This window comes from Triticum urartu, chromosome 1 (assembly GCF_003073215.2).
Source record: "Triticum urartu cultivar G1812 chromosome 1, Tu2.1, whole genome shotgun sequence".
In the NCBI taxonomy this organism is placed as follows: domain Eukaryota; kingdom Viridiplantae; phylum Streptophyta; class Magnoliopsida; order Poales; family Poaceae; genus Triticum; species Triticum urartu.
The window spans coordinates 463,734,169-463,761,348 of NC_053022.1; the positions used below are offsets into that span (position 1 = coordinate 463,734,169).

General features: G+C 41.8%; 3 protein-coding genes across 6 annotated transcripts; 1 reads left to right on the plus strand and 2 right to left on the minus strand.

The window, feature by feature from the left end:
- Positions 1 to 4,693: 4,693 nt before the first annotated feature.
- Positions 4,694 to 7,475, plus strand: LOC125519265 (DAR GTPase 3, chloroplastic). The gene is made up of 9 exons (XM_048684129.1): positions 4,694 to 4,968; positions 5,132 to 5,275; positions 5,413 to 5,529; positions 5,611 to 5,754; positions 5,850 to 5,936; positions 6,299 to 6,414; positions 6,542 to 6,723; positions 6,860 to 6,917; positions 7,007 to 7,475. Exons 1-9 carry the CDS (start codon positions 4,822 to 4,824, stop codon positions 7,128 to 7,130), a joined length of 1,119 nt encoding a protein of 372 aa, XP_048540086.1. The 5' UTR covers positions 4,694 to 4,821; the 3' UTR covers positions 7,131 to 7,475.
- A 100-nt stretch (positions 7,476 to 7,575) lies between these two features.
- LOC125519238 (protein PSK SIMULATOR 1) lies at positions 7,576 to 14,851 on the minus strand. 4 transcript variants are annotated; one of them, XM_048684111.1, is made up of 13 exons: positions 14,649 to 14,850; positions 13,902 to 14,527; positions 12,630 to 12,955; positions 12,147 to 12,239; positions 11,973 to 12,063; positions 11,308 to 11,395; positions 10,271 to 10,368; positions 10,043 to 10,112; positions 9,176 to 9,276; positions 8,833 to 8,949; positions 8,608 to 8,684; positions 8,477 to 8,521; positions 7,576 to 8,393 (listed from the first exon to the last, which is right to left on the minus strand). In XM_048684111.1, exons 2-13 carry the CDS (start codon positions 14,199 to 14,201, stop codon positions 7,862 to 7,864), a joined length of 1,938 nt encoding a protein of 645 aa, XP_048540068.1. In that variant the 5' UTR covers positions 14,202 to 14,527; positions 14,649 to 14,850; the 3' UTR covers positions 7,576 to 7,861. The 4 variants fall into 4 exon arrangements, with proteins under 4 accessions (XP_048540068.1, XP_048540064.1, XP_048540073.1 ...); XM_048684107.1 differs by having other exon boundaries at positions 13,902 to 14,531; XM_048684116.1 differs by lacking the exon at positions 13,902 to 14,527 and having other exon boundaries at positions 14,649 to 14,851.
- Positions 14,852 to 20,817: 5,966 nt separating this feature from the next.
- Positions 20,818 to 24,217, minus strand: LOC125519272. Its single transcript, XM_048684133.1, has 5 exons — positions 23,728 to 24,217; positions 22,452 to 22,910; positions 21,959 to 22,336; positions 21,812 to 21,879; positions 20,818 to 21,579 (listed from the first exon to the last, which is right to left on the minus strand). Exons 1-5 carry the CDS (start codon positions 24,145 to 24,147, stop codon positions 21,366 to 21,368), a joined length of 1,539 nt encoding a protein of 512 aa, XP_048540090.1. The 5' UTR covers positions 24,148 to 24,217; the 3' UTR covers positions 20,818 to 21,365.
- Positions 24,218 to 27,180: the final 2,963 nt, after the last annotated feature.

The window sequence follows — 27,180 nt, forward strand, 5'->3', positions numbered from 1 at the left end:
AATATGAATTGGTTTTCAACAGTACTCAGAGTAGTGATTTGCTTTATTATACTAATGGATCTTACCGAGTTTTCTGTTGAGTTTTGTGTGGATAAAGTGTTCGGAGATCGAGGAGGTCTCGATGTGAGAAGAAGGAGGAGAGGCAAGAGCTCAAGCTTGGGGATGCCCAAGGCACCCCAAGTAAATATTCAAGGAGACTCAAGCGTTTAAGCTTGGGGATGCCCCGGAAGGCATCCCATCTTTCTTCAATAAGTATCGGTATGTTTTCGGATTCGTTTCGTTCATGCGATATGTGCAAATCTTGGAGCGTCTTTTGCATTTAGTTTTCATTTTTCTTTTATGCACCATGCTGGTATGAGATAGTCCATGGTTGATTTATAGAGTGCTTATTGCACTTCACTTATATCTTTTGAGTATGGCTTTATAGAATGCTTCATGTGCTTCACTTATATCTATTGAAGTTTGGATTGCTTGTTTCTCTTCACATAGAAAACCGCCATTTGTAGAATGCTCTTTTGCTTCACTTATATTTGTTAGAGCATGGGCATATCTTTTGTAGAAAGAATTAAACTCTCTTGCTTCACTTATATCTATTTAGAGAGATGACGGGAATTGGTCATTCACATGGTTAGTCATAAAATCCTACATAAAACTTGTAGATCACTGAATATGATATGTTTGATTCCTTGCAATAGTTTTGTAATATAAAGATGGTGATATTAGAGTCATGCTAGTGGGTAGTTGTGGATTGTAGAAATACTTGTGTTGAAGTTTGTGATTCCCGTAGCATGCATGTATGGTGAACCGTTATGTGATGAAGTCGGAGCATGAGGTATTTATTGATTGTCTTCCTTATGAGTGGCGCTCGGGGATGAGTGATGGTCTTTTCCTACCAATCTATCCTCCTAGGAGCATGCGCGTAGTACTTTTGTTTCGATGACTAATAGATTTTTGCAATAAGTATGTGAATTCTTTATGACTAATGTTGAGTCCATGGATTATACGCACTCTCACCCTTCCATCATTGCTAGCCTCTTCGGTACCATTAATTGCCCTTTCTCACCTCAAGAGTTGGTGCAAACTTCGCTGGTGCATCCAAACCCCGTGATATGATACGCTCTATCACACATAAGCCTCCTTATATCTTCCTCAAAACAGTCACCATACCTACCTATCATGGCATTTTCATAGCCATTCCGAGATATATTGCCATGCAACTTCCATCATCATCATATACATGACTTGAGCATTCATTGTTATATTGCTTTGCATGATCGTAAGATAGCTAGCATGATGTTTTCATGGCTTGTCCGTTTTTTGATGGCATTGCTATGCTAGATCATTGCACATCCCGGTACACCGCCGGAGGCATTCATATAGAGTCATATCTTTGTTCTAGTATCGAGTTGTAATATTGAGTTGTAAGTAAATAAAATTGTGATGATCATCATTATTAGAACATTGTCCCATGTGAGGTTATAAAAATAAAAGAGGCCAAAGAATCCCCCAAAAAAGAGGCCAAAGAAGCCCACCAAAAAAAGAAATAAAAATAAAAAAATGAGAGAAAAGAGAGAAGGGGCAATGTTACTATCCTTTTACCACACTTGTGCTTCAGAGTGACACCATGTTCTTCATTTAGAGAGTCTCTTGAGTTATCACTTTCATATACTAGTTGGAATTTTCATTATAGAACTTGGCTTGTATATTCCAACGATGGGCTTCCTCAAGTGCCCTAGGTCTTCATGAACAAGCAAGTTGGATGCATACCCACTTAGTTTCAGTTTGAGCTTTCATACACTTATAGCTCTAGTGCATCTGTTGCATGGCAATCCCTACTCTTCGCATTGACATCAATTGATGGGAATCTCCATAGCCCGTTGGTTAGCCGCGTTGATGTGAGACTTTCTCCTTTTTGTCTTCTCCACACAACCTCCACCATCATATTCTATTCCACCTATAGTGCTATGTCCATGGCTCACGCTCATGTATTGCGTGAAAGTTGAAAAGGTTTGAGAACATCAAAAGTATGAAACAATTGCTTGGCTTGTCATCGGGGTTGTGCATGATTTGAATACTTTGTGTGGTAAAGATGGAGCATAGCCAGAGCATATGATTTTGTAGGGATAACTTTTTTGGCCTTGTTATTTTGAAAAGACATGATTGCTTTATTAGTATGCTTGAAGTATTATTGTCTTAATGTCAAATGATAGACTATTGCCTTGAATCACTCGTGTCTTAATATTCATGCCATGATTAGATTACATGATCAAGATTATGCTAGGTAGCATTCCACATCAAAAATTATCTTTTTTATCATTTACCTACTCGAGGATGAGCAGGAATTAAGCTTGGGGATGCTGATACGTCTCCGTCGTATCTATAATTTTTTACTGTTCCATGCCAATATTATACAACTTTCATATACGTTTAGAAACTTTTTATACTATTTTTTGGGACTAACATATTGATCCAGTGCCCAGTGACAGTTCTTGTTTGTTGCATATTTTTTTGTTTCGCAGTAAATCCATATCAAACGGAGTCCAAACGGGATAAAAATTGACGGAGATTTTTTTGAATATATGTGATTTTTGGGAAGAAGAATCAACGTGAGACGATGCCCAAGGGGGCCACGAGGCAGGGGGGCGCTCCCCACGGGGTCAGGCGCGCCCTGGGCCCTTGTGGCCATCCCGTAAGGCGGTTGATGCCCTTCTTTCGCCGCAAGAAAGCTAATATCCAGATAGAGACCGTGTTAAAATTTCAACCCAAATCGGAGTTACGGATCTCCGGGAATTTAAGAAACGGTGAAAGGACAGAATCAGAGAACGCAGAAACAAAGAGAGGCAGAGAGACAGATCCAATCTCGGAGGGGCTCTCGCCCCTCCCATGCCATGGAGACCAAGGACCAGAGGGGAAACCCTTCTCCCATCTAGGAAGGAGGTCAAGGAAGAAGAAGAAGGAGGGGGGCTCTCTCCCCCTCGCTTCCGGTGGCACCGGAGTGCCACCGGGGGCCATCATCATCACCGCAATCTTCACCAACAACTTCACCGCCATCATCACCAACTCTTCCCCCCTCTATGCAGCGGTGTAACCCCTCTTTTACCCGCTGTAATATCTACTTTAACATGATGCTCAACGCTATATATTATTTCCCAATGATGTATGGCTATCCTATGATGTTTGAGTAGATTCGTTTTGTCCTATGGGTTAATTGATGATCGTGATTGGTTTGAGTTGCATGTTTTATTATTGGTGTTGTCCTATGGTGCTCTCCGTGACGCGCAAGCGTGAGGGATTCCCGCTGTAGGGTTTGCAATATGTTCATGATTTGCTTATGGTGGGTGGCGTGAGTGACAGAAGCACAACCCCGAGTAAGTAGGTTGTTTGCGTATGGGATAAAGAGGACTTGATACTTTAATGCTATGGTTGGGTTTTACCTTAATGGTCTTTAGTAGTTGCGGATGCTTGCTAGAGTTCCAATCATAAGTGCATATGATCCAAGAAGAGAAAGTATGTTAGCTTATGTCTCTCCCTCAAATAAAATTGCAATAATGATTACCGGTCTAGTTATCGATTACCTAGGGACAAATAACTTTCTCGTAACAAAAAGCTCTTTACTAAAACTAACTTAGGTGTGTCTTCATCCAAACAGCCCCTACTTTTTATTTACGTGCACTTTATTATCTTGCAAACCTATCCAACAACACCTACAAAGTACTTCTAGTTTCATACTTGTTTTAGGTAAAGCGAACGTCAAGCCTGCATAGAGTTGTATCGGTGGTCGATAGAACTTGAGGTAATATTTGCTCTACCTTTAGCTCCTCGTTGGGTTCGACACTCTTACTTATCGAAAACTGTTGCGATCCTCTATACTTGTGGGTTATCAATTACTTGTGAACATAATTGGGTTACAAACTGTTTGGCTGGCCATGGAAGAATGGAGGGTAGGACTCACTCTGTGCATTTTGAAACCGAACCGAAAAACCATGCCGAAAATAAACCAAACCGAACCAATTTTATAGATTTTATGGTTTCTGGTTTTGGTATGGTATGTACTTTTCATACCGTTTTGAATTTTGGTTTTTATGGTATATACCGAAAAACCGAATGGTTAACCGAATAAAATCAAAGTAAAAATAAATTAATATTTCTTGAGGCAAACAACCATACAAGTTGTCATTTTTCTTATAGATGAGTCAAATTCACTACCAAGCACGTACATTTTTCTTGTAACATAGTCATTTTTCTCTTTAAAAAATGCTAAGCACGTTATACTAACCAATGGATGAATCCATTCATGCATATATAATATATATATATAGTTATATAGAATTTGTGTAAAATTGTATGTCTTTTGAGTCATAAATTTGTAAATTGTTATGACGTCATTTTCAAATTCGTGTCAACTTTGGTTATTATGGTATATACCGAAACTATACCGAAATAATTTGATATATACCGAAACCGAATAGTATTTACTGAAGTATTAATACCGTACAGACCGAAAAACTGTATAAACCGAACCATGTAAACTGAATAAACCGAAAGCAAGTGAGGTAGGACTGCTTGTTGGCTATGTGAAATTCCTGTGTGTACCGAGCTACTAGTTCCAGCTGATTGTAACTCTGTTTCTGCGGAAAAAATAATTGTGCTGACTACAGTATAGTAAAATTTACAGAAAGAGAAAAGAAAGCGAGAAAGATAAGGTTTGGGCCACCCAGCCATAATCCCTCTCCCTCGCTGCACACAGTGGGCACCCGAGCTCCGCTCAGCTCGACCCCTCTCAGACCTACTTCGCCGGCTTCCTTCCACGCCGCCGCCCCCATGCTCCTCCCGACGCGCCGCCTCCCCGCTGCCCCTTCCGGCCCAGCCGTCCACCCGTACATCTCCCCTGCGCGGCCCTCCCTCCGGTTCCGGCGACAGCATGGTCGAGCGGCGACGGCGAGGGCGACGTCAGCGACACCTCCCGTGGTACGATGCTCCTGCCTCGTGGATTCGATTCCTGCAGATAATCAAACAGAGAATTAGGGCATCGAATTAGGGATGCTGCTTACAGAAAATTATGAGTTTATCAGTTGGGATGGTGAAAATTGTATTGCTCTGATGTTTACATTGCTTTGCTTCAAATGATTAGTTTGGTGACACACTGCTGGGTCTGTACGAGAAAGAGAGGTTAGGCCTCTCGCGGTACGCCGACGAGGAGTCCAGAGAAGACGTGTTCTGGGAAACCTTGGACGCTGATTTGCAGTACTGGACCAGATCCCTGCGCCCGGTGCAGGTATAAATCAGGTGTGCTTTAATAATGGAATTAACACTCATTACATATATGCTCAACGTAGTAACAGTTCTAGTTTATCAAAATCAGCTACTAATGTTCAGTGTGTTCATTATCACATTGCTATCTGCACCTTGCAGTGGTATCCTGGTCATATTGCAAAAACAGAGAAGGAACTGAAAGGACAGCTAAAGCTCATGGATGTTGTCATAGAGGTCCGGGATGCTAGAATTCCCTTGGCAACCACCCATCCTAAGGTAGTGGTCTTGGCGGTTTCTCGTGTTTATTTCTAGAAGCGGCGGCGTTTGATTGTGCTGAGACATGTTTTGAATGACCAGATGGATTCCTGGCTAGGCAACAGGAGAAGGATCATAGTGATGAACCGCGAGGACATGGTGTCGGCCGACGACAGAAATGCATGGGCAACTTACTTTTCTAGTCAGGGTATCAAAGTTATTTACTCAAATGGCCAGCTGGGCATGGTAAGACAGCCGTTATGTAATCTCTGTTGCCAACTGGTCAGGTATATACTGGCTTATGCCCTGATGCAGTATATCACTTTCCCGTTCGTGGTCAGGGTACGATGAAATTAGGCAGAATGGCAAAATCAGCAGCATCTACTGTGAACACAAGGCGAAGAGAAAAGGGATTGCTTCCTCGTCCGGTAACTCAATTGATTTGTTTTGCTTTCTGTCATTTTTTCCCTCTATACATGCAAATTATTTTTTCGGGAACTTTTCAATAAGAAGAGGTACACTCTGCAACTTGGTTACGATATCATAGAATGTTTGCGTGCATCCCTTCTGAACTCTAAAAAACTTCGGTTTCATATAGGCCGCAGTTAGATTTGTTTGGAAGACTTGTGTAAAGTCATTGGTTTGTTAGTTACATTAGATTTATTTGGCAGACTTGTGGAAAGGCAATATTTCTTGATCCTTTTTCAATTTAAGTAACCATCCAGGTAACGACGATCTGTTTACCTTATTCATTGTCTCTGTTGTACTTGTACCTTGTTTTTGTTTGAAGGTTCGAGCTGGAATTGTTGGATATCCAAATGTCGGTAAATCTTCCTTGATTAATCGCTTGCTAAAACGAAGAATGTGTCCAGCAGCACCTAGACCAGGTGTCACAAGAGAACTGAAGTGAGTTACTCTGCTGCATACGTGGTCTTAACATTGATGGTTGTTCTATACACATATTGTAGTTTCTCTTAGTAGGAAACAATGTGATGTTTTCTCTATTCAAATTCTAACATTTGAAACCTCACAGGTGGGTTCGTTTTGGGAAGGATCTAGAGCTATTAGACTCACCTGGAATTTTGCCAATGAGAATTAGTGATCAGGCAGCTGCACTTAAGCTTGCTATCTGTGATGATATTGGAGAAAGGTCATATGATTTTGCTGATGTGGCAGCAATTCTTGTGCAGATATTGTTAAGACATCCGGCTGTGGGTGAGTGGTCCGACAATCTAATGATATGTTGCATACTCTCTCCAGTTGCAAAGAAAAATAACATTTTCTACGTACCATTCCATCATCAAGTGTGGGTGCGAATCAAAATCATTACTAACAGGTTTGTGTGAAACAGGTTCTGAGGCATTTCGAAAACGATACAAGATTGATGTAGACAGTGACTGCGGCAAATTGTATGTTTTGATCAACTCAGTTCTTTGAAATGATATTAGAACTTTTGGAGTTGAGCCAATGTTCTTATACCATAGTTGACATTTTACAGGTTTGTCACAAAGCTCTCGGTCCACTTGTTCAATGGAGATACCACCCAAGCAGCTTTCCGCATCTTATCCGACTTCCGGAAAGGAAGATTTGGTTGGGTTGCCCTAGAGAGACCTCCAACATGAACAATGAATATAACACTTTACCAGAGATCATACTCACCGTACGACGCACGTCAATCACAATGTCGCCATCATAGGACAATTTCTCTGGACCTTAACCTATGTGTGGAGTGAGGAATCTATTGAGCATAGGGTGGCTATATTCCTACATCACAAGTCTTGATGGCACATCAGAAATTGCCATGTAGTTACATGGTTGTCAAGGCCTCTAGGGGTCTGAGCTGATCTGTATGAGCATATGAAAGTTGGTTTAACTCTATTTTGTAATCTGCTACAGAATAAGTATGAATAAATGGAACTTGGTTCCAATTTTGCGCAATTAAATGCTCGCTCGCATTTACCAGACTACCCATGGCTACTTTGGTGAAATTTGATTGGCCTTACATCCACATTTGAAATGTTATGCTGTTAAACAATTCATCAAGCACTGGAATTTGCAGGCCATGTATATTCACAACACAGATATCCTATTTTCTTCAAAACTTGTGTTTTATACAAGCAACTAAACATTAGATAGTTTTTACAATAACTCCGCTCTTCTGTTCAGAACATGGCATATAATACAATGTTTGCTACACCAGTTACTCTCAAATTGACATACTGCTAGGACTTCACCTTGGACGGGTGGCCTCGCGTAGCCTGTAGGTAAACACCGACTTTTTACATCCTTGCCAGAGCTATGGATTTCAGGATAGAAGATGACTACACAGTATCCAGGTTCATTCACATTTCTTTCAGTTGATTCCTGACTGAATTTCCAGACCATCAAGCCTGTCAATCAAATCCAAAGCCTTTGTCCTATCAATCTCGAAGTCTATGACAGGGAGCATGGAGAACCTCCTAAATGATAGCAGATCTTTCCTGTTGCCACTGGTTGGAGAATGGCTATTGCTCTTGCACAATCTGCTATGTTTGTCGTGCCTCGACTTTGTGTCGAATTCTTGACTTTTGCTTATCCCAGGGACGAATTTCCTGTACTTGACACACCTTAGCATATCCTGATCCTCTGGTGTGAGAATCGGCGATGAATTGTTCGCTGGGTCCAGCTGCAACCTAATTGTATGACCCTTTTGTGTCGGTGAACGGACAGGAGATTTGATAGGAGACCTTATATCTCCATTGGCTGTTCTGGATTTACTGATGAGATGATGAAGCCACACAACAAGCTCAAGGATATGTGCTTCAGTCTTGTCCTTCTCAGCATGATACAGTGTCTCGATCCGGGTCAAGTCCATCTGTCCTGATAGCTTGCAGCTCAGCTCAGATCTGCATAGAACAAAAAGATTGACACTCTTGAGAAATTCTATTTTCGTTAGTTATCTTCAAAATTATTGCAATCATAAGCTAACCCTGTATTTGCCCACTCTCCAACCCAACCAAAGCCGTGGTGTGCCCTGATATGAATAGATAATCACATTCTCAGTCAGATATGGATAGTTTTTGTAATTAAAAAGAACAGGTCATAGGTGATAATAAGTACTTAGTCGTATTATGGGCAATAGGGACAAGCCATCGCAAAGTTTTCTCCATTTCAGCTTTGATTTGAGAAACCGTAAGCTGCATCCATTTAGCATAACCATGTTCCAGTGTTATAAGATACATCACCATAGCAAGGAATTATGATTCACGATTCCACAGCATGGCATCGCGATTCACAACTGTCTACTCATAGTAGAAGCGAATATGAGCCCCCAGTGTGGCATACCTCTTCTTTTATCTCAAAAGATTGTAGCTTAGGCCGGAGAGCAGATTTGACAGTAGGCGGCAAACCTTGGTATAGATTATCCCTCGTGTTTGAAGAGATAGAACTTGACCGGGAAACCTGCCAAGTCGCAAATCCTTTTTAGATAATGGGTGCCCAAAACCAATGACAATTGCGTGAGCCACAACAAAGGGTGACTGCACAACATATGTAGCCTATGAAAATGTTGCTAATTTTGTAAGAATCTTGAACTGGAGCAGACATCTTTGTATTAGAGATAGATCAGAATCTGTGATATTACTGTGATTGCAGAATAGTTGTGATATTTCCAGTAGAGTTAACTTACAAGTGTATCAATCTGACTGATGATATTTGCATAATGGAGCGCAAGGCCTGCTGGTCCCAATCTATTATGGCGTTTCACGGGTTCTTGTGGTTCTTCACTCTCTACAGTTAATAGGAGCAGGAACCTCTAAATCATTGCCACAATTCATAATAAGATCACAATGTTTTGACAAGAATCAGCCTACACTTACGTTACCTATTGAGGTAAACAATTTAGATTACCATATTGCAGGGTTAAAGTGTGTGTTCATGCATGCACAAAAGCCATTCTTTCCCAAAAAACCATTGCACACTCCATAGCAAGTACATGCAATTAAACTGAGCACCGGACATACTAACATATTTTCGATAGCTGCGATAAAAACCCAAGAACACATTTATACTATAGCATGGAACATACTCCCTCCGTCCCGAATTACTTGTCGCAGAAATGGATAGAAATGGGATGTATCTAGAACTAAAAATACGTCTAGATACATCCATTTCTGCGACAAGTAAATTCCGGACAGAGGTAGTATGTACCTTATCCCCCCTTGCTGAGCGTGAATAAGTTCAGGGCATGTCCTCAATAAAGATACATTACCTTTGCTTGGCTAAGGGTGCAAAACTAGCTAAATTCTATAAGAGGTTTATTCGATATGGATGAAAAGAAACTGAGGGTCATCTATCCAGGCAAAAGAACCAACCCCTTTAAGTTTTTTTTAGTGAACAAATATCAGAAAAACTTAACCAAAGACATCAGAATGCATTCTTAAATCATATGCGGGGGAAGTTGATTATAGCAAAGCATATATATGATCCTTCGAACCACCATAATTACTAGCAACAACATTCACTCTTGTAAGACAGCAGCCATAAGTATCAATACCAGCATGACCAAAGGCATCATAAATTTCCAGATCTAAGAAGTGGACGATGTCTACAAGCTTTTCAATCACCTGCAAAAAGAGTAGTTTTCTTCAAATCTGGGAGCATGAGGTGATATATCCACGTAGTTTAAACATCTAGTGCTAACCTACAACAGAACCAATGCCTTCCTAGAGCCAGCATTTCTTATTGTAATAGATTTTATTATACCAAACTCTGTACTACTGACCTCTTCCAAATTCTTGGACCAAAGTGACTTTCTTTTCAAACTTTTAACATGCTTACTTTGGCTCTTCACTTCCTGCTTTAGTATATGCAGATTGTCACCTGTAAATAAATCATAAGTTTTCCTTTAGCTCGTCACTAGCATCCCTCTGAGTGCAATGCACATTTTACACATTATATATTGCATGAATGCATACTGACAAATGAAACCGAGGCGAGGAGGTATATATCATAACTCATAACAATTATGTAGTGAGATAAGCACCCAAGAGAAGGGGCCAAGGGGAGCACCCTCCGCAACAGCACAGCGTGCAAATGGAAGAGGGTGAATATGCTAGAATTTGAAACGTCAAGATGTAAAGGGCAATTAGTTGGTGAAAACTAGTAGTTGTGCAATTAAGAGGGTGATGCTGTGTGAGTGATGATAGTGCAAGGCTCCAACGTATTTTCTCATCCATTGGACCAGTCCCGCTTGGTTGGTCTGGATTGATTAGATTGAACTTAACTCGCGATTCTTATGTAGGTATAGATTATAGTTTTACAGATAAGCGGCATCCAATGATAAATATCAATCCTTAAAGACTTTTCTAATGGAAAGCCCACAAATCATTGAGATGCACCATATTATTGTATTCTGTACTACTATGCACACAAGAAAGGAATTACTTTGGGATGAGTTTTTAGCTATGTTTTTAAGGCGACGCCTTACCGCCTTAGGGAGGGGGGGCGCTTTGGCGCCTAGGCGGGCGCTTTGGACGCCTAGGCGCCCAAAGCGGAGGGGGAGCGCTTCGACGCCTAGGCGTCGCCTTAGGGACGCTTTAAAAACATAGGTTTTTAGAGAATATCGATAAATGGCAACATAAGAACTATACAAGCAACCTAGTCGAAGACTGCATCTAATGGGATATATGTTTATTCATAAAAAGTAATGGAGTATTTCTTAAATAGTTAGAGAACAGGACAAACCCAGCTAAAAACATGCAAAATGTGCAGCTAGGCCTGATAAATCAAACAGGCCTGCAGTTCAGAAACAAAAATAACCTGTTAAATTCAAGTCATCATGTTCTTGATGTTTACGACGATAGTCTTGCTCAAACCTATCCAATGCATGCAACTCATGATATAATTCCTGAGGGGAGAAATGTAAATAAGTGAAGCAAAGTCAATAACATGAAATCAATAAACAGAATAACTCATGTTATTAAAAAAAGACCAGAATAATATCAGAAGTTCAAAAGACGGACATCTAGCAAAAGCCGAAAAAATATAGGTCGTTTTGGGAATTTACAGTCCACAAGATACCAGTTTGATTATGAATTTCAATCACAATACATTGTTGCTTTCAAGACGAATCTATTAGTATGCAGCCAATCTTATTGATGGTCAAAACTGAAAATGTTTGATGCTTACTTTTCAAACTAGAAGGAGTACACTACATGGTTCTTTGCACTTGCAGGCTTGGAGCAAATGCAACAGTTACTAGAAAAATCCAAGTAAACGAACAAATTTGATCATGGACCACTCAAACGAAGTATTGACAACTGAAATGGCCCAGATATTGCTACGTTCTATTCAGCATGTAGCTATCATTCAGTGCTAAATTCATTGCACAGTTACGATCATGTGCAAAATTTAAGTAATCAAAATGGCACATAATGCAAATGACTTATTTAAAAACCATGCTAAATTAGCATGGTGATCCTTACAGCTGTATACTGAACACAAATTATCAACTGCTGCATCACGGTCTCGGCATCTCGTTTCAGGGAATGCTGGGAAGTTCTTTCTGACACCAACCTAAGAATGGCAACAGTGAAACACAAGTTAGTACCTTATAATAATCACCTTTGCCAAAGACACGGATAGAAAACGAACTGTACTTTTCGAAGTAGCGGTCCAAGTTGTGCCACTGAGGATCCTTGCAACGATTGCCAAAACGAATAATCTCTTTTGAAAATACATCTAACTCTTCCCTGTTGGAATCAAACAAAACAATTAACCACTTGACAAGAAGATGCAAGAAAGGTTCTGCTGAAGTTCTCCGAATAGTGAATACAGTTCTACTGGGGTAATGAAATGACTCCCTTTGTTTTGTTATATCTGTCATCAGCCTACCATACGCACAGACGAAGGTAGCACTAATCTTACATATATTTAATGAAAAATCATCATGCATCCCCCTATAAAATGGCATGCTACCACTTAACTCCTTCCAAAGCATTAAAGTACGGGCAAAGTATTGAAATATTAACTGCATTCTCAATTACTTCAATGGTCATATATTTTTAAATGGCCACTCATAAGGCCGGTGATAGATATATTAAAATGGAGGGAGTAATAAGCAGTGTAGATTCAACACTTACCTTTTGTCAGCAGCTGCAATCTCAAGTAGTTCATCCATATCTTTGGATATCAGGTGTTGGACACCTTCTGAATGAAGCACCACTTCTTTTATATGCTTTATGTTAGAATTTGACAGAGAACGCATTAGATTGGAACCCTTAACTATTGTATTTGCCACCTCAAAAGCCAAAATAGATATTTTATTTCCCTTTGCTCCAGAACTTGAAACAAAGCCACTGCTAGCATTTAAACTCGCCATGCTACTACCAAGTGTGTCTAGAACCTCCACAGCTTTCCCAAGTCCAACAGTGCTAGCTCTACCTAAAATTGTGCTCATTTCCGAAACCTGTTTCAATAGTCAGTATAGCAAGCAAACATTAAGCAGCCTAACAATGTTTTATGGAATGAACACTCTAGACACTCGAAAAGAGCAAAGACAAGTGTAGACCTAATTTAAATGCAAAAAACAAAGTGGTCCTTATAGTAGGAAAAGCTCACAAAAATTGCATCTTTTATTGGCTATTACATAATAATTTTCATAGCATGACAATTTTTGCTATTTAAGCCCGAGAAGCCCAAAATAATTGAAGAATTTTTTGCTGCTTGCATGGAACAACCTTGCATAGGATAGCCAGGAAGGATGAGCTCATTATGTGCAAAGTCATGCATCTGGCCGTTTGGTTTATTTTGCAAGATGACATGAGTTTTTCCTCGGCATTAAATAATTCAAAAGTAACTGCAGAATATTGTTAATCACACTTAGCTCACGACTATATATCACAAATCGTTCGCGGTTGTTAATCAAGACTTTTAAACAGGGGTGAGTGTTATATACTCATTGAAGTGTTTGCTTGGAAGTTATAACTTAGGATTTCTAATTCCCTGCTTTAGCATATCAGTACCGCGAAAAGATCAGAAAATATCCAACCCACTACAGTTGGATTCGATACAATGCGCTCACTAGACTCAACTACATGTGCACCATCTAGAATAAGGAAAAAAGGGCACTTGGAGTAATGGACACTTTATTTCGTAAGGTTGCTAATAAGTAATAAGCAAAACTATTCTTCATAAGATAGCTACCTGACTAATTATTCTTCTTACAGTAAAAAAAAAACATAGTACCTATGCATATGATAAAACAGGAACGCCATATGTCACTACAATCATGGTACAATCTAACAAACTAAGGACCGGAGAATTACTTTGAAAAGCTATCAGTTAACGAAATGCGGTACCCTGCGGCCTAGTTCGTCATAGATTGAAAGAAATGGCACAAAAACTCCTCTAACCTTGGCCTTGCCCAGACCAGCCCTTTGCGACAGTGTCCGAGCCAGTTGTGGTGTCCTGGACCCTGTGTGCTCAGCATCTGTACCATTGTACGCAGCAAGGCCGGGCACGACGCTCTCCAAGAACGAGAAAGACTGCTGCTCTTCCACCCTCTTCGTCGCGGCCTCTTCGGACACCGACTTCTTCTCCTCCTCCTCCTTCAACAACACCACCGGCTCATGATCGAACACCTGGTTCCTGCCGAGCGCGGTGTCGCTCGGCGACTTGTCTACTGCCGAGACCTTTGAGCAGAGGCCTCCCATCCCCCTCCTTCCTAACCAAAATCCCCCCTGATCCCCACCTTATGCCTAATCCAACTGCTCACCTCCCATGCACCGTGATACCGTATTATTCCGTAACCCTCCACAAAGCTAAAGCGGTCTAGCGACTCCAATTCCACCAGCTTCCAGAATTCCCCAAACAGCTCCTCCTCCAGGAACCACTCAGTCCACCAAGACCTGACCAAACCAACCAACCAGGCCGAACCGGGCCAGCTCAGGCACGAGGGTTTACGCCGCGGCACGATCCCAGCAACGCCAATCCATGTAACGAGGGCCTACCTGCCTAGCTTCAAAAAAAAAGAGCCTGCCTGCCTGCCAGAAACCAGAGAACGGCGCAGCTCAGAAACGGCGCCCAATTTCCTGTCTTTCCCGGAGAAAGGACATGATACTTGAAGCGGAATCTGAGCGGGAAAAGCGGCGGAGACGGACCTTGTGAGGATCGGCCGGGGGCCGCAGCACTCCGCGGGGGCGCGCGAGGAGATCGTGGATTGGCGTTGGGGTTCGACGGATTTGGGGAAGAGGAGCGGCGGAGACGGGGATCAGGGGAGGGGAGAGGAGCTTCGGCTGCTGTTGCGGAGACGCGAGTGGACGAGTTCACACGGTCAACTGCTACTGCCACACAGTCGCGTGTACACACAGCCCGAATTGTTTTGTTGCTTCGGCACAAAATCATTCTTTGTGCGGCATGGTCTAAATTTTGTGTGGTGTTTATCTTGAGCAATAACTCAGAAAAATGTATGGTATGATTTGCGTGCGTTACATGTGCCGATCACGTCTTCGCTCGTAAAATGTCTGATTTACTGGTGGCCCCCACCTTCACTCGATTATTTCTTGGAAAACTATCATGGTTGCCATTCATTATGTGGGCGACATACATGTATTTTTTTTCCTCGCAAAAAAAAGACATACATGTATTTTTGAGATAATTTCTTTTTATAGAATGTTAGAAACTAGGATGTCCTAAGTATTTAAACGACTAATGCAATGTAATGAAAAACAACTTCCGTTACAAGGCACAAAAAGCTTGCTGTAGTACTTAAAAAGAAAATACTCTAAGTATTATTGTAACTATGGGTGACTGCGGTTAGGCGTATTAAATATATCCAATGTAATGAAATACAATTATGAATCCATATTGAATAGATAACTTTTAAATATATCCAAACAGTAAACCATGCGAAACTACATTGTTCAGTGCCCCCCAGTTAGGCGTATAGGAAATTGCCATATTTTGGCTTCATCAATCTTGAGACATGTCGACTCAATCTCTCGGAGGTGCTTATCGAGTAGGATGTGTGTATGTGTACAATAGCGAATCTTGAATAAGAATGAAGGGCAGGCTGAACTTGAGTACAAGAGATTGGGACGGGGAAACAACATGCTAGACACTTAGACAGTGGGTTGAGATGGGCTGGGAACTAGTAGTGAATTTTTGTTTTTCAATTTTAAAGGGCAAGCTTGAGCGTGTTGAAGCATGTCCAGTAGAATCGCCACTGTATATGTACATACATAAAGATGGGTGTACATACTTGTTTGTGAGCATATGTGACATGTTTCGCAAAAAGTAAAACGAGTCTCGGTAAATCGTGTAACAACTTACATTTTACAAAGAATTATCCTAACTCCAGAAGAAAAACATACTCTAAAGAAAAGCACCAGCACGTTAAGCACTCAGATATATTTTTGCTATTCCTTTTGAGACAATGTAGTCGGTCAATACGGAATACCAGGCTTCTGCACTCTCCTTGGAATGGTGCAACTAGTGGGCGGCGACCACCAATACACGCCGCGAGTAAACAATAATGAAGGTAGAGCCGTGAACTCTAAGAGCATCTCTAACAGCCGTGCCACGCGCCATGCTAAAAAACTATTTTGCCGCGTGTCCTTCGTTTGGTTTTGTGCGTCCGGTAGCGTTGGCTTCAACAACCGCGTTAAAATGCAGCGCGTGCGACTCGCCGGGGCATTGCATATGTTGCATTTTGGACACAAAATGAATTTAAAACCGTGAGAGCTTCGGGGGGGTGGGGGGGGGGGAGGGGGCGGCGGCGGCACGGGGCGCCGCCGGCGCGACGCCACCCGTCGCCGTGGTCATCCGCGGCGGCATGAAGAGGCCGCGCGCGAGGCCGATGCTCGGAGGAGCTCTGGCGGTGGCGAGGCCAACGCTCCCCACGCTAGGGTTTCCGGCGGCGACGGCGGGAGAGGGGTCGCGGCTGTAGGATCGGGTGAGCGGGGTGCCGACGCGTGCGTCCATCGGGTCAAGTTCGCCGGCGCTGGCGTGCGTGGGGCGAAGGTGGCGCGGAGGAGAGAGTGTGGCACGAGCGTTCGTGTGTGCCGCGCGCGGAAGCCAGTGCCCCAAATACACAGCGCGAGTTGGCGTTTCGGACCGCGCGGCCAACTACATATGCCGCGCGCGGTTATTATGCGCCCGCTGGAACTTGTCTATAGGTTACGCGCGCGTTAAAATGATAAAATTTGCAACACGGCACTTGTTTAACGCGGCTGTTGGAGATGATCTAAGTTGAAGAGCACTAGTAGAAGAAGAGAAGACAAATCCAAGTGCGATGGTGGCAAATTTGGAACACCAAACCAGCCGCTTGCTTGCTCCGTTGCTTAGTTCTTTTTTTTCCCGAGAGAAATTTTTAATCTACTTATCAATTATGGCAGTACAAAGAACACAACAAATATCTGTTATTTATGGCATGCCTTTGCCGGTAGTACGCAAGAATAAAACTGTTGTGAAATCAGGTCCTGGTTTAATGCTAGTTTGTACAGTATAGAACTAAAACCATGTCAGTTACTTCCTTCGACCTGTAATATATAAGAGCGTTTTGACACTATACTAATGTAGAAAACATTTTTATATTATAAAACGAAAGGAGTATTTTTGAACAACTGGAGTATCTGCTTTCTTCTTTATATTTCTCTCTTCTTCTTTTTCTTTTTTTGCCTAATGACATCTGGGTTCATAACTGAGGGGTGGAATGGCGTCATTCCTGTAGACGGCCTACCAAGTAGTAGTACACTGAAAAGTGCAAGCCGTTTATAAAAGCCCGTAATTATCCATAGAAAAGTGCGATCGTGGTTTCCAGCTGGACTTCAGACAGGAACATCCTCACTCTGCCAGTCAACTTACAGCATTTAATTGAGTGTGTTATGCTAAATGAACCCCAGCAGCACGCACCTAGTATTCGCTTGCAAACAGAGCATGGTACTCTCTCCGTTTTTATTTACTATGCATATTAGAGTTGACTGAAGTCAAATTTTGTTAAGTTTGATCAAATATATAGAAAAAATATAAATATTTACCATAAAAAATCTATATGATGTAGAAGTACATTCAACAATGAATCCAATGATATTGACTTGTTAGTGTATATGTTAATATTTTAGTTTATAAATTTTGTCAAAGTTTGCAAAGCTTGACTTTGACCAAATCTAATATGCGGAGTAAATAAAAACGGAGGAAGTATTTCTACTGCTTAATTAACGGGGATTGTTTATGAAAATATACAGGTGAACATGGTTTCACGCGCATCTACATGAACAGTAAATTTTAAAACAAATAATAAATTATGAAAATTTGGGGTGTTAATTTTGGCCGACCATTCTGCTTATTTTCATGTAAAATTTCGTGAAGGAATGAAATCTGGGGTATTCCATAGTGAAGAAAATATAATCGGCCTTACTATTCCTTCAAACAGTGTTCTCGTATATAGATAGATTTTGTCATTTTGCCTAGAATATTACCGATGCCATTTCTTTGTGAAAATTCATACGCGGATATACCAGTCAACCATGTGTTAATCAGCTGTTTTTTAATTTTTTTCATAGTATTTTTTCAAATTACTATTCATAGTGGTTCAAATCTGCATCCAGATCATATGAATGTCTACACGAGTCAACCATGTAGTAATCAGGTGTTTTTTTTTTCATTTTTCTCGAATTACTCCCTCCGTAAAGAAATATAAAAGCATTTAGATAACTACTTTAGTGATCTAAACACTCTTACATTTCTTTACAGAGAAAGTACTATTCGCAGGGGTTCCCATGGAATCATGTTCCACAAATTCACACGTTGTTTGATTTTTCTCAAATTTCAGTCATCCCTTTGGATCAACACTCAACCATTCTCTCATCTCCACCCGACTCAAAATGAATTGTTATCCCCCGGTTTCCCGCAGATTAAGTGCACAACTTGAATCTACCTTTATAAAATAACTCAAGTATTGAGGGACCATTTTATTAAAAAAATGTATTGTTTACAAACCAAAAAAATCAGCGGTTTGCTAAAGTAATGCACAATTTTAGGTTAGCAAAAAAAATGAGCACCTAAGAATTAGCAAAAAATTATGAGGTAAATACACCGGTGGTGCTTTAACTTGCCATGTACGTTCACTTTAGTGCCTGAACTTGAAAAATACGCCGAATTGGTTCTGAAACTTGGCATGAACGTGCAAATACGGTGATAATCCGGTCTATAGACATAAAGTGCGTCGACATGGCACAGTATATGGCTGAGGTGGTACTGAAATGGCATGGGGCCCACTTATATCTACAAAACACAATTACTTGAATACTATCTGTCTCTATGATTAGTGGGCCTGCCTGTCAGTACGTTAGCAAAATTGATATGAAAAATGCGCCGGAAGGGACTTGAACTAGCAAACCTGCTGCTTGTGAGCTGGTCGCACTAGCCACAACATAGAATATGATTTGATAACTAAGACGGCCTCTCATTTTTAATGTATTTTAACTAAAACTCTTCTGTCCATAAATGGACTGCAGCCAGTGGCTCATTTTACACACGTTATTTTTTTAAAAGTAAATAATAATCATAATAAGAAAAGTTAGATTCAAATATTCATGTGTTATTAATAATTACCTCATGCCACACAAATATCAGTGTGCACAAAATATAAATATCTAAAGGTATACAATAAAATAACTTACTAAAACTGTATTTTTTAGAAATATTAACTTATACTTTAGAAATCTCTACTCCTATAAAAGATTCAGTTGGTGATGATGGTGTGTCTGCTATCCGTAATTTTTGACTATTAGATCTACATCTAAAAACGGTGAGGTAAGTTGTGACCTTTTTGTAAAAATAGCTCACTTCTCTGCTCCAATGTCGAGAAAACACCTTAGTATCTTGAAACCAACCATATCTCTTCCTCACCTCATCAAAACAGCCCGAGAAATATTTTTGAGTGAAACATAATATATTTTTAGTGATATATGTATATCAAAACTAAGTATTTTTTCAAGTTTGTGGACAAGTATTATTTTACTTTGGATCCGTTGCAACGCACGGGCACATTGCTAGTTAATATTTTAAATATAACCCATGACTACTTAAAAATGTTTGCAAATACAAACATTTAAAATATGCATATAAATATTAAAATGTTTGAATAATTGAAAGAATATGTACAAAACTGTAATATAAATGAAATATATTATTTATATTATACAAACATTTTTATTATTCATATATTATTTCATTACTATATATTTTAATTATTCATATAATTGTTAAATATAATCCATGACTGTGTATTTTAAATGTTTGTATTTACAACATTTTTTAATACCCATTGATTATTATGATTATTTTATTGCAAACCGCTTTATATTTATTTGGTCTGCACATGGATATTTGTGTAGCATGAGGTAATTATTTATTACACGTGAATATTTGAATCTAACTTTAATTATTATGATTATTATTTACATAATTTTTACATTAAAAATAGCCTGTGTAAAATGGGCCACTACCTGCAGCCCGTTGATGTACACGACTGTTTTTGGTTCAACCACATTAAGCCAGAAGGGCCACCATTATCGTCAATACAATTCTGGTTTTGTTGGCTAGCGAAGCATGGACCAAGCGTCATGTTGCAGGTTCGATTCCCGTCAAGGCATTTTTATGTTAATTTTCCTAATTACTGACAGGCGGGCCCACTAATCATAGAGTCATAGATTACTAAGTTATCATGTTTCATAGCTACAAGTGGGCCCCTTGCAATGTCAGTGCCATGTCAGCCACATACGAATCCACGTCGACGTACTTTATGTCTACGGACAGGATTAGCACCGTATTTGCATGTTCGTGCCAAGTTTTAGAACCAGTTTGACGTATTTTTCAAGTTCAGGCACTAAAGTGACCATCCACGGCAAGTTCAAGCACCACGGATGTATTTACCTAAAAAATGTTCAAGCACCACGGATATATTTACCTCAAAAATTATTAATACGTACTCCCCAGAGCAAGGGAAAATAGTGAAAGCTTCTCCCCAGAGCAAGGTGCCAGTGACTGTTAAATGAAATCCAACGTCTCTCTTTCTGTACATGTGTGCGATTTTTGCGTGGCAAAGACTTCGGTCAACATGCATTGATCTATCTATTTACATGCTTTAGTTGTTTAAATGCATGTGGCTTACTTCAAGAAACGTGGTTAACACATGGCTGCTTGTTTTACATGCTTGTGGCATCAACCAATCACAATCTTCTAGAACTGTTCAAAGCATCTTTCAGAAAAGTTAATTCTGAGTAACACGACATACAGCATTTTTAAACCGAACACATGACACACAGGTAAACTTCCAGATGACTAAACCACAGTAAACAAGTGGACGGCACATTTAGCCAACGATGTAGTACCAGTTCTTGATCCTCTCTAAACAAAATGCAGCCAGCAACAAAACATGCGGTACACACATCGGTCCTCCTGACCATAGTTCAGATAAACTGAGGCTAATGCTAGATAAACATGGGCTAATGCTACCACAGAACGTGAAACTACCAGTGAGATCGCCAATTTACAAGATGGGGATACGGACACACTACTCTACATCATCTGCTAGCATAAGGCAAAGCTAATAGGTCTAGCGAAAAGCATCAGCGATTTTTACAAGGTCAGTGAGCTGAGGGTCCTGCGTTTGGTTGCCTACCACAACTATGGCTTGCCACAACCTGCTTAGCCTCATGGCCCATCTGTCACAGGCACTGGTCTTTTTAGCTAAGCTTGTCGTGCTTGTGGCTCCTTTTCCTTGGCCATGAGACAGATTTCGACAAAAAGTTAGCATGATTATGGCATTCTTAGCCTTCAACCAAACAGGCCCAGGTACTTCGGAAGCTGAGGCCTTAAGTTGGGAGATATGAAGACATGGCTCTTCTGAAATCCAGATTCATTGCAGAGCCGGCGAAAGGCGGCACACCTTCAGGGACCCACAAACCGCCTTTGTTAGGGAACATGATCTTTGGATTCATGCGGTCCTTCTCAGTGCTTGTTTGCTCAGATGGAGCTTCCTTTTTGTTATTCACGAATTCAAAGAACTCTGCAACTTGCTGGGCATACCTGCATGGGCAAAAAGATCCGAACTTAAAAGGGAACACATGATTTTAGAAGTACCTAGGTGTAGTTACTTTCTGATGTTTATATCCAGTAACTAGTAAATAGAACAGCACAGCGATGCCTAATTGAACATATAAGTAACACAGCCACACAAAATGCTTAGAAAGCTGATTATTCAAATATAGTTGGCGCTACACAACATTTAATTAGTACAGCAAAGGTTTGCAGAACTCACTGTCGTTTCGCTTGTATGTCTCTGTTGAAATCAATGTCAGGTTCACAATCCAAGACCAGAGCAGGAACCTACATACCAAAAAAGTCTCAAATGTAACTGAGGTGCTTCAGAACTAGAGAAGTATACACAGCAGGAGAATGTACCTACCTTTTGGATACTAGAATGCATGTGATCTCCTTCCAGGTAAAAGACACGATCCCTTATCCCTGGAGGCAAGTTGCCCTCCATCTGTGTGGGCAGCTGACTAACTGATAATACACCACGGCCTCCTCCTTTCGAAGGAAACAGCCAGCTCTCATGTTTCTCATGCAAACCTTGCAAGTAGTCAAGACTAACACCACCTTCCTCTGATCTTTTCCGGAGCATCATCCTTTTATGGCAAGTATCTGGGCTGGCTCTTAGATAAATAAATCCATCTGGGATAAGACCTGGGAGCGATGACACCACAGGATCGAACCAGGAATCATAGATGCTGATCTCCATCTCATTCATCCAGTTAGCTTCGTGAACAGCACGGACAAATACCTGGTGAATATTAGAATTTAGTTGCACGGCATATACTAGTCAATCAAACCAGGAAAAGAAAAAGAAATACCCAGTTCACGTATGAACTAGCATTAGCACGTAAGATAAGACCTACCATCCTGTCACTAAAAACACTTCTTTCCATTAGTCTGAGAGGTTTGATGCCACCTGAAGATTCCCTTTCTTGCATAACTCTTGTCACAAACACATAGTTCTGAAACGTGTAAGCATATCTCTGGGGCTCAGCGTAGAAGGCATCCAGTATATTGAAGTGGTCAGGGCCAACATCCTGCCACTTAGCAACAGGTTCAGGTACAATTTCAACAAGATCACGTAGTTCAATAGTCTCATTAGCTATTCTCTGGAGAAAAGTGCTCTTTCCAACACTGATATTTCCTTCCACACAAAAGGTTAGCCTCTTCTTCTGTGGAGGCTTAGATGAGCTGGTATCATCTAACTCCTCAACAACACTATCTTTAATGAATGAAGTGATACTCTCAGCATGATTCTTATGTATGATGCCAACCGAGCTCTGCAAGAACTCAACCATCTTCTCACTAGACTTTCCAAAGAACTGCACATCATGTAAATTACAAAAAAAGTTAGGAGAGCAGCACTCAAAATAAGTACATAATATTACACTACAATGTAGCCAACACAACAAACAAAAGAATAGAGTCGCTATAGTATCCTATTTGTTAACTTCCACACCACTTCAGAATTCAAACGTCTCTTCTGGAACCAGAATGAAATAATAACTTGTTTATCTGAGAACACAAGAACATGTGACATAATCAATCTAGACTTAGATTTTCTGGACGCCAAGTCCAGAATAGAAAGAAAAAAAGTATCAGAGCTCCCTGAGTATTACAAGGGAAAAATAAGTACATAATATTACACTACAATGTAGCCAACACACAACAAACAAACAAAAAGCATCAGAGCTCCCTGGGTATTCGCAATCTCAAGAGCTCAAAAGAAGTACATAATATTACACTTCAATGTAGCCAACACAACAAAATAAAATAAAAAAGCATCAGAGCTCCCTGAGTATTCGCAATGCCATGGGCTCCATTATAAGATATCAAAAGCTCAAATGGCAGGTAGCACCATTTTCATGTGGTGCACCCTTTTGTCTTGTGGGCGGGTCCGAAACATAGCCAATGTGGGCTATGGAAATCATACAACATAGATGTAACAAGACTTGCACGAGAGTTGTTAAACAAAACTAAAAGCTGGAGGTGGCCACATGTATGCGCTGTGACACTTTTTTTGACTTATATTATAGGTACTACTCCGTGGATAAGAGTTTGTATTCTTGCCTTGGGGCGTGACAGAAACGCGCGTATTGGGTAGTAGCATTTCGAGCAATCCAAGCAGGGGAACCGCACCTTATCCCTGTAGAGCTGCTTGAGATGCGCGACGCCCTCGAAGCCGTTGTCGACGAGCTTCCTGAGGTTGCGCGGGCCGACGCCGGGGATGGCGAGGAGCTCGCCGCTGCCCGCCACGGCGCTGACGCCCCGCAGCCTCCTCTCGGCCGCCGCGCGGGCCCCGTCCCCGCCCCCGCCCCGCCTCTCGTCCTCCGGCCCGCCGTCCGCGCGCCTGGAGGCCTCGAGGGTGCAGAACGCGCCCCTCCTCGCCCCGCCGCCGCAGCGCAGCCATGGCGGCGGGCCCCGGCGCGCGGCGAGGAGCGCGGGGGAGCCGAGGCGGAGGGAGGGCATGGGGGAGGACGGGAGCAGGAAGGGCGCCGTGGCGGCGTCAATGAAGGCGGTCGCTGCGGCGGCGGCGGGGAGGAGGGAGAGCCTGTGCATCTACGGCAGCGGCGGCGGCGGCGGAGGTCATCAACGGGTGGGCGGGTGGGGGCGGGCTAGGGTTTGGGGAGGGTTTTGGCTCGGAGTTATCCCCGCGGCCTGTGACTGTCGTCGGGAAGCGGGAAGGGGAGGCGGCCGAGGTAGAGCGGTCTCGGTGGACCGCGGGTGGGTCTGCCCCGGGAGCAGTGCGCGGGAGGCTGCCGGGTGGGCCCGCCGGGACGGGGGCAGCACGGGCGGCCGAATTGTTTGCGCGCGGAAGGTGGGCCTGTCGCTGTATCGGCGCCCCGGTTTCGGGAGTGTGTCGCTGGAACCGCGAAATCACTGGACAGGGGTTGGTAAATTTTTCATCTAGGACATACTCCCTCCTTTCCGGTTTATAAGCCTTAACTCAAAAATCTCATCAATCAAGATAGATGATGGATGGTGGAATATTTTTTGTAGTTTGCAAAAGCACTCAATTAATATTCTTGTTTTCCTTAAAAAATTATGTTTACGAATGCATTAATTGCAATGCTTGCATGTATAAAATGCATGCATTGGTCAGTTTTCTTTTAATACTTGCATGCAATGATTTAATGCACCTTAAAGTCTGAACATGTGATGGGGAACAATCAAATTGAGCCTTATAAAATGAAAAAACTAAAATTTTGAGATAAGCCCTATAAACCGGAAAGGAGGGAGTAGTGCTATCATACAACTACTCCAATGGGTTGTATGTAAGCTATCCAATAGATGGTGAGACAATAAATGTGATTGCTCTCTATTTCACCTTAAAGCTTGTGCAAAGGTTGTTGGTTAATCTACATATAACTTTGCTCTCTCTCCACATTTAATACATGCTACATCATCACTATGTCCTAGGTGGCAAATTTACCAACACCTATCTCACAACTGTTGGAGATGCCCTAATTAATACTCGTTGCAAAGAGCACTCCACTTTCCCAGGTCGTGACAAGTGGCGCACATGCAGCGCGTCACTTGTCGTAACCTGGGAGTCTTCCCTTTTTTCGTAGATCCGTTTATTCAAAACATTTTATCTCTTAAACCGTGCGTCCAAATCTCGAATCGTTTTCACCGTTGGATTCCTCGCGTCGAGATCTTCAAAATTAGATCCCATGTTGATAGGTTTTGACGAACTTTTTTTTATGAAAAAACCAGATGAAAAAAACCGGACGAAAAAACCGGACCGGAAGCAAGGTTTTTTTCCCTTTCCGAAAGAGGCACGTCCGTGCCTCTCGCGAAATCACAACCGTGCCTCTCGTGGAAGCAAAACCGTGACTCTCGTGAAAGGAAAAAACAGAAAACACATTTTTTTTGTTTCCGAGAGGCACGGCCGTGACTTTCGCGAAAACACAACCGTGCCTCTCGCGAAAGCAAAACCGTAACTTTCGCGAAAGAAAAAAACAGAAAACACGTTTTTTCCCTTTCCAAGAGGCACGGCCGTGACTTTCGCGAAAGCACAACCGTGCCTCTCGCGGAAGCAAAACCGTGACTCTCCCGAAAGAAAAATAAAATAAAAAACGCGTTTTGTTTTTCCCTTTCCGAGAGGCACGACCGTGACTCTCGCGAAAATACAACCGTGCCTCTCGCAGAAGCAAAACCGTGACTCTGGCGAAAGAAAAAAAAACAGAAAATGTGTTTTTTTCGTTTCTGAAAGGCACGGCCGTGACTCTTGCTAAAGTACAACTGTGCCTCTCGCGGAAGAAAAACCGTGACTTTCGCGAAAGGAAAAAAAAAGAAAATGCGTTTTTTCGCGCAAAAAAGTTTATTTTTTTGAAAAAAAATTGATCGAAAAGCTAAGAAAGACAGGGAAAAAACCAAAACGTCGAAAAAACCCGGAAAAAAACCGTTTAAAAAGCCAAAAACACGTGCGAAAAAATAAAAAAACAAAATCCGAAGAGAACGTCCAGAGCGCGTCACGTGGCAAAATGGCTGAGAGCACACCAAATAGCGCTGATCATTGTGAGGCTCCCGAAGGAGCACTCGTTAACGTTAACTAGTTGCTCCCAAACCGGTGTATGGGCGTGTCGCTCATGGGCTTTTTCATCGGCCGGAAAATGGTCACGCTTTGTACTGGTGGTCGGCTGCTTTGCCATGCGTGGAACCACTACGTGCGTTTGAATTTTGACCTTTTGAATGGTTCCGCCTTTTTTCATCTAAAAAAACGTGCGCCTTTTTTGGGGTGAAACACACATCCGCACCGCTGAGCACACTGAAATCTCGAAAATTTAACATTTGTGCCGTCAAGTTAATTAGTGGTTTTGCTGTTTGGGCCAAACCCAACTAATAGGCCCATATTTTTAGCTGGCACGCGTGGCTCGGCCCTAAATGCTTAATATTAATTTTATTTTAACAACAAATATGTATCATTTTTATTTATTTATTTTTCGGGTGGAATGTGTTTATTTTATAGATTGCTAAAAGATATTACTAAACCAACTAGTACGAAATAAAATTCTTATATTAATGATAAAATGTTCAATGTTCGGCAAAAAAACATTCCAGATTTTCTTTTTGACAAAAAAATATTTAGTGTTAAAGAAGTTCATGTATTTTAAAAAGTTAATGTATATACAAGGTAAACAATTTTGACTCAATTTCCAGCCGGTCGCCTCGTCATGCCCAGGCACGCGACCGAAGAAACAAACACAAACGTGACACGTTTTCGCGTAGGCCCAATCTTACCTCTTTCTTCCTCCCATGTCTTCGTCCCCACCTCTCTCTCTCTATCTCTCTCTCTCTCTCTCTCTCTCTCTTCGTTCGCCCTTTCCCATCTCACGCGGGAGGGCTCGTCCACTGCCGCGACTCGTGCCCAAACTCCTCCATGCCATTGCCAGCAAAGTTGTTGCCCAACTCCCCTCCTTTTCTCCTGATGTGTCTTTGCGGTGGCGCTCGACTGTCACTGTTCACGAGGATCAGCGAGGCACCGCTGCAAATCACGGCCAGCTGTCCTGGACGACCGGGACAAGGAGAGGTTGCTACAACCGCCGGTCGGCGGAAACTACATGGTGGTTCCACACTCATCGTGGGGAA

Bases quoted from the DNA above. Each gene is read 5' to 3' on its own strand.
- LOC125519265 (XM_048684129.1), top strand. From the start codon at position 4,822: ATGCTCCTCCCGACGCGCCGCCTCCCCGCTGCCCCTTCCGGCCCAGCC. The intron at 5,530-5,610 runs GTAGTGGTCTTG...TTGAATGACCAG, and splicing joins TGGCAACCACCCATCCTAAG to ATGGATTCCTGGCTAGGCAA. The intron at 6,918-7,006 runs GTATGTTTTGAT...GACATTTTACAG, and splicing joins GACAGTGACTGCGGCAAATT to GTTTGTCACAAAGCTCTCGG.
- LOC125519272 (XM_048684133.1), bottom strand. From the start codon at position 24,147: ATGCACAGGCTCTCCCTCCTCCCCGCCGCCGCCGCAGCGACCGCCTTC. The intron at 22,337-22,451 runs GTAGGTCTTATC...AATATTCACCAG, and splicing joins GTGTTTTTAGTGACAGGATG to GTATTTGTCCGTGCTGTTCA. The intron at 21,580-21,811 runs GTGAGTTCTGCA...TTGCCCATGCAG, and splicing joins GACATACAAGCGAAACGACA to GTATGCCCAGCAAGTTGCAG.
- LOC125519238 (XM_048684111.1), bottom strand. From the start codon at position 14,201: ATGGGAGGCCTCTGCTCAAAGGTCTCGGCAGTAGACAAGTCGCCGAGC. The intron at 12,956-13,901 runs GTTAGAGGAGTT...CTATTGAAACAG, and splicing joins CTGGTCTGGGCAAGGCCAAG to GTTTCGGAAATGAGCACAAT. The intron at 10,113-10,270 runs GTCAGTAGTACA...CTCTTTTTGCAG, and splicing joins GGTCCAAGAATTTGGAAGAG to GTGATTGAAAAGCTTGTAGA.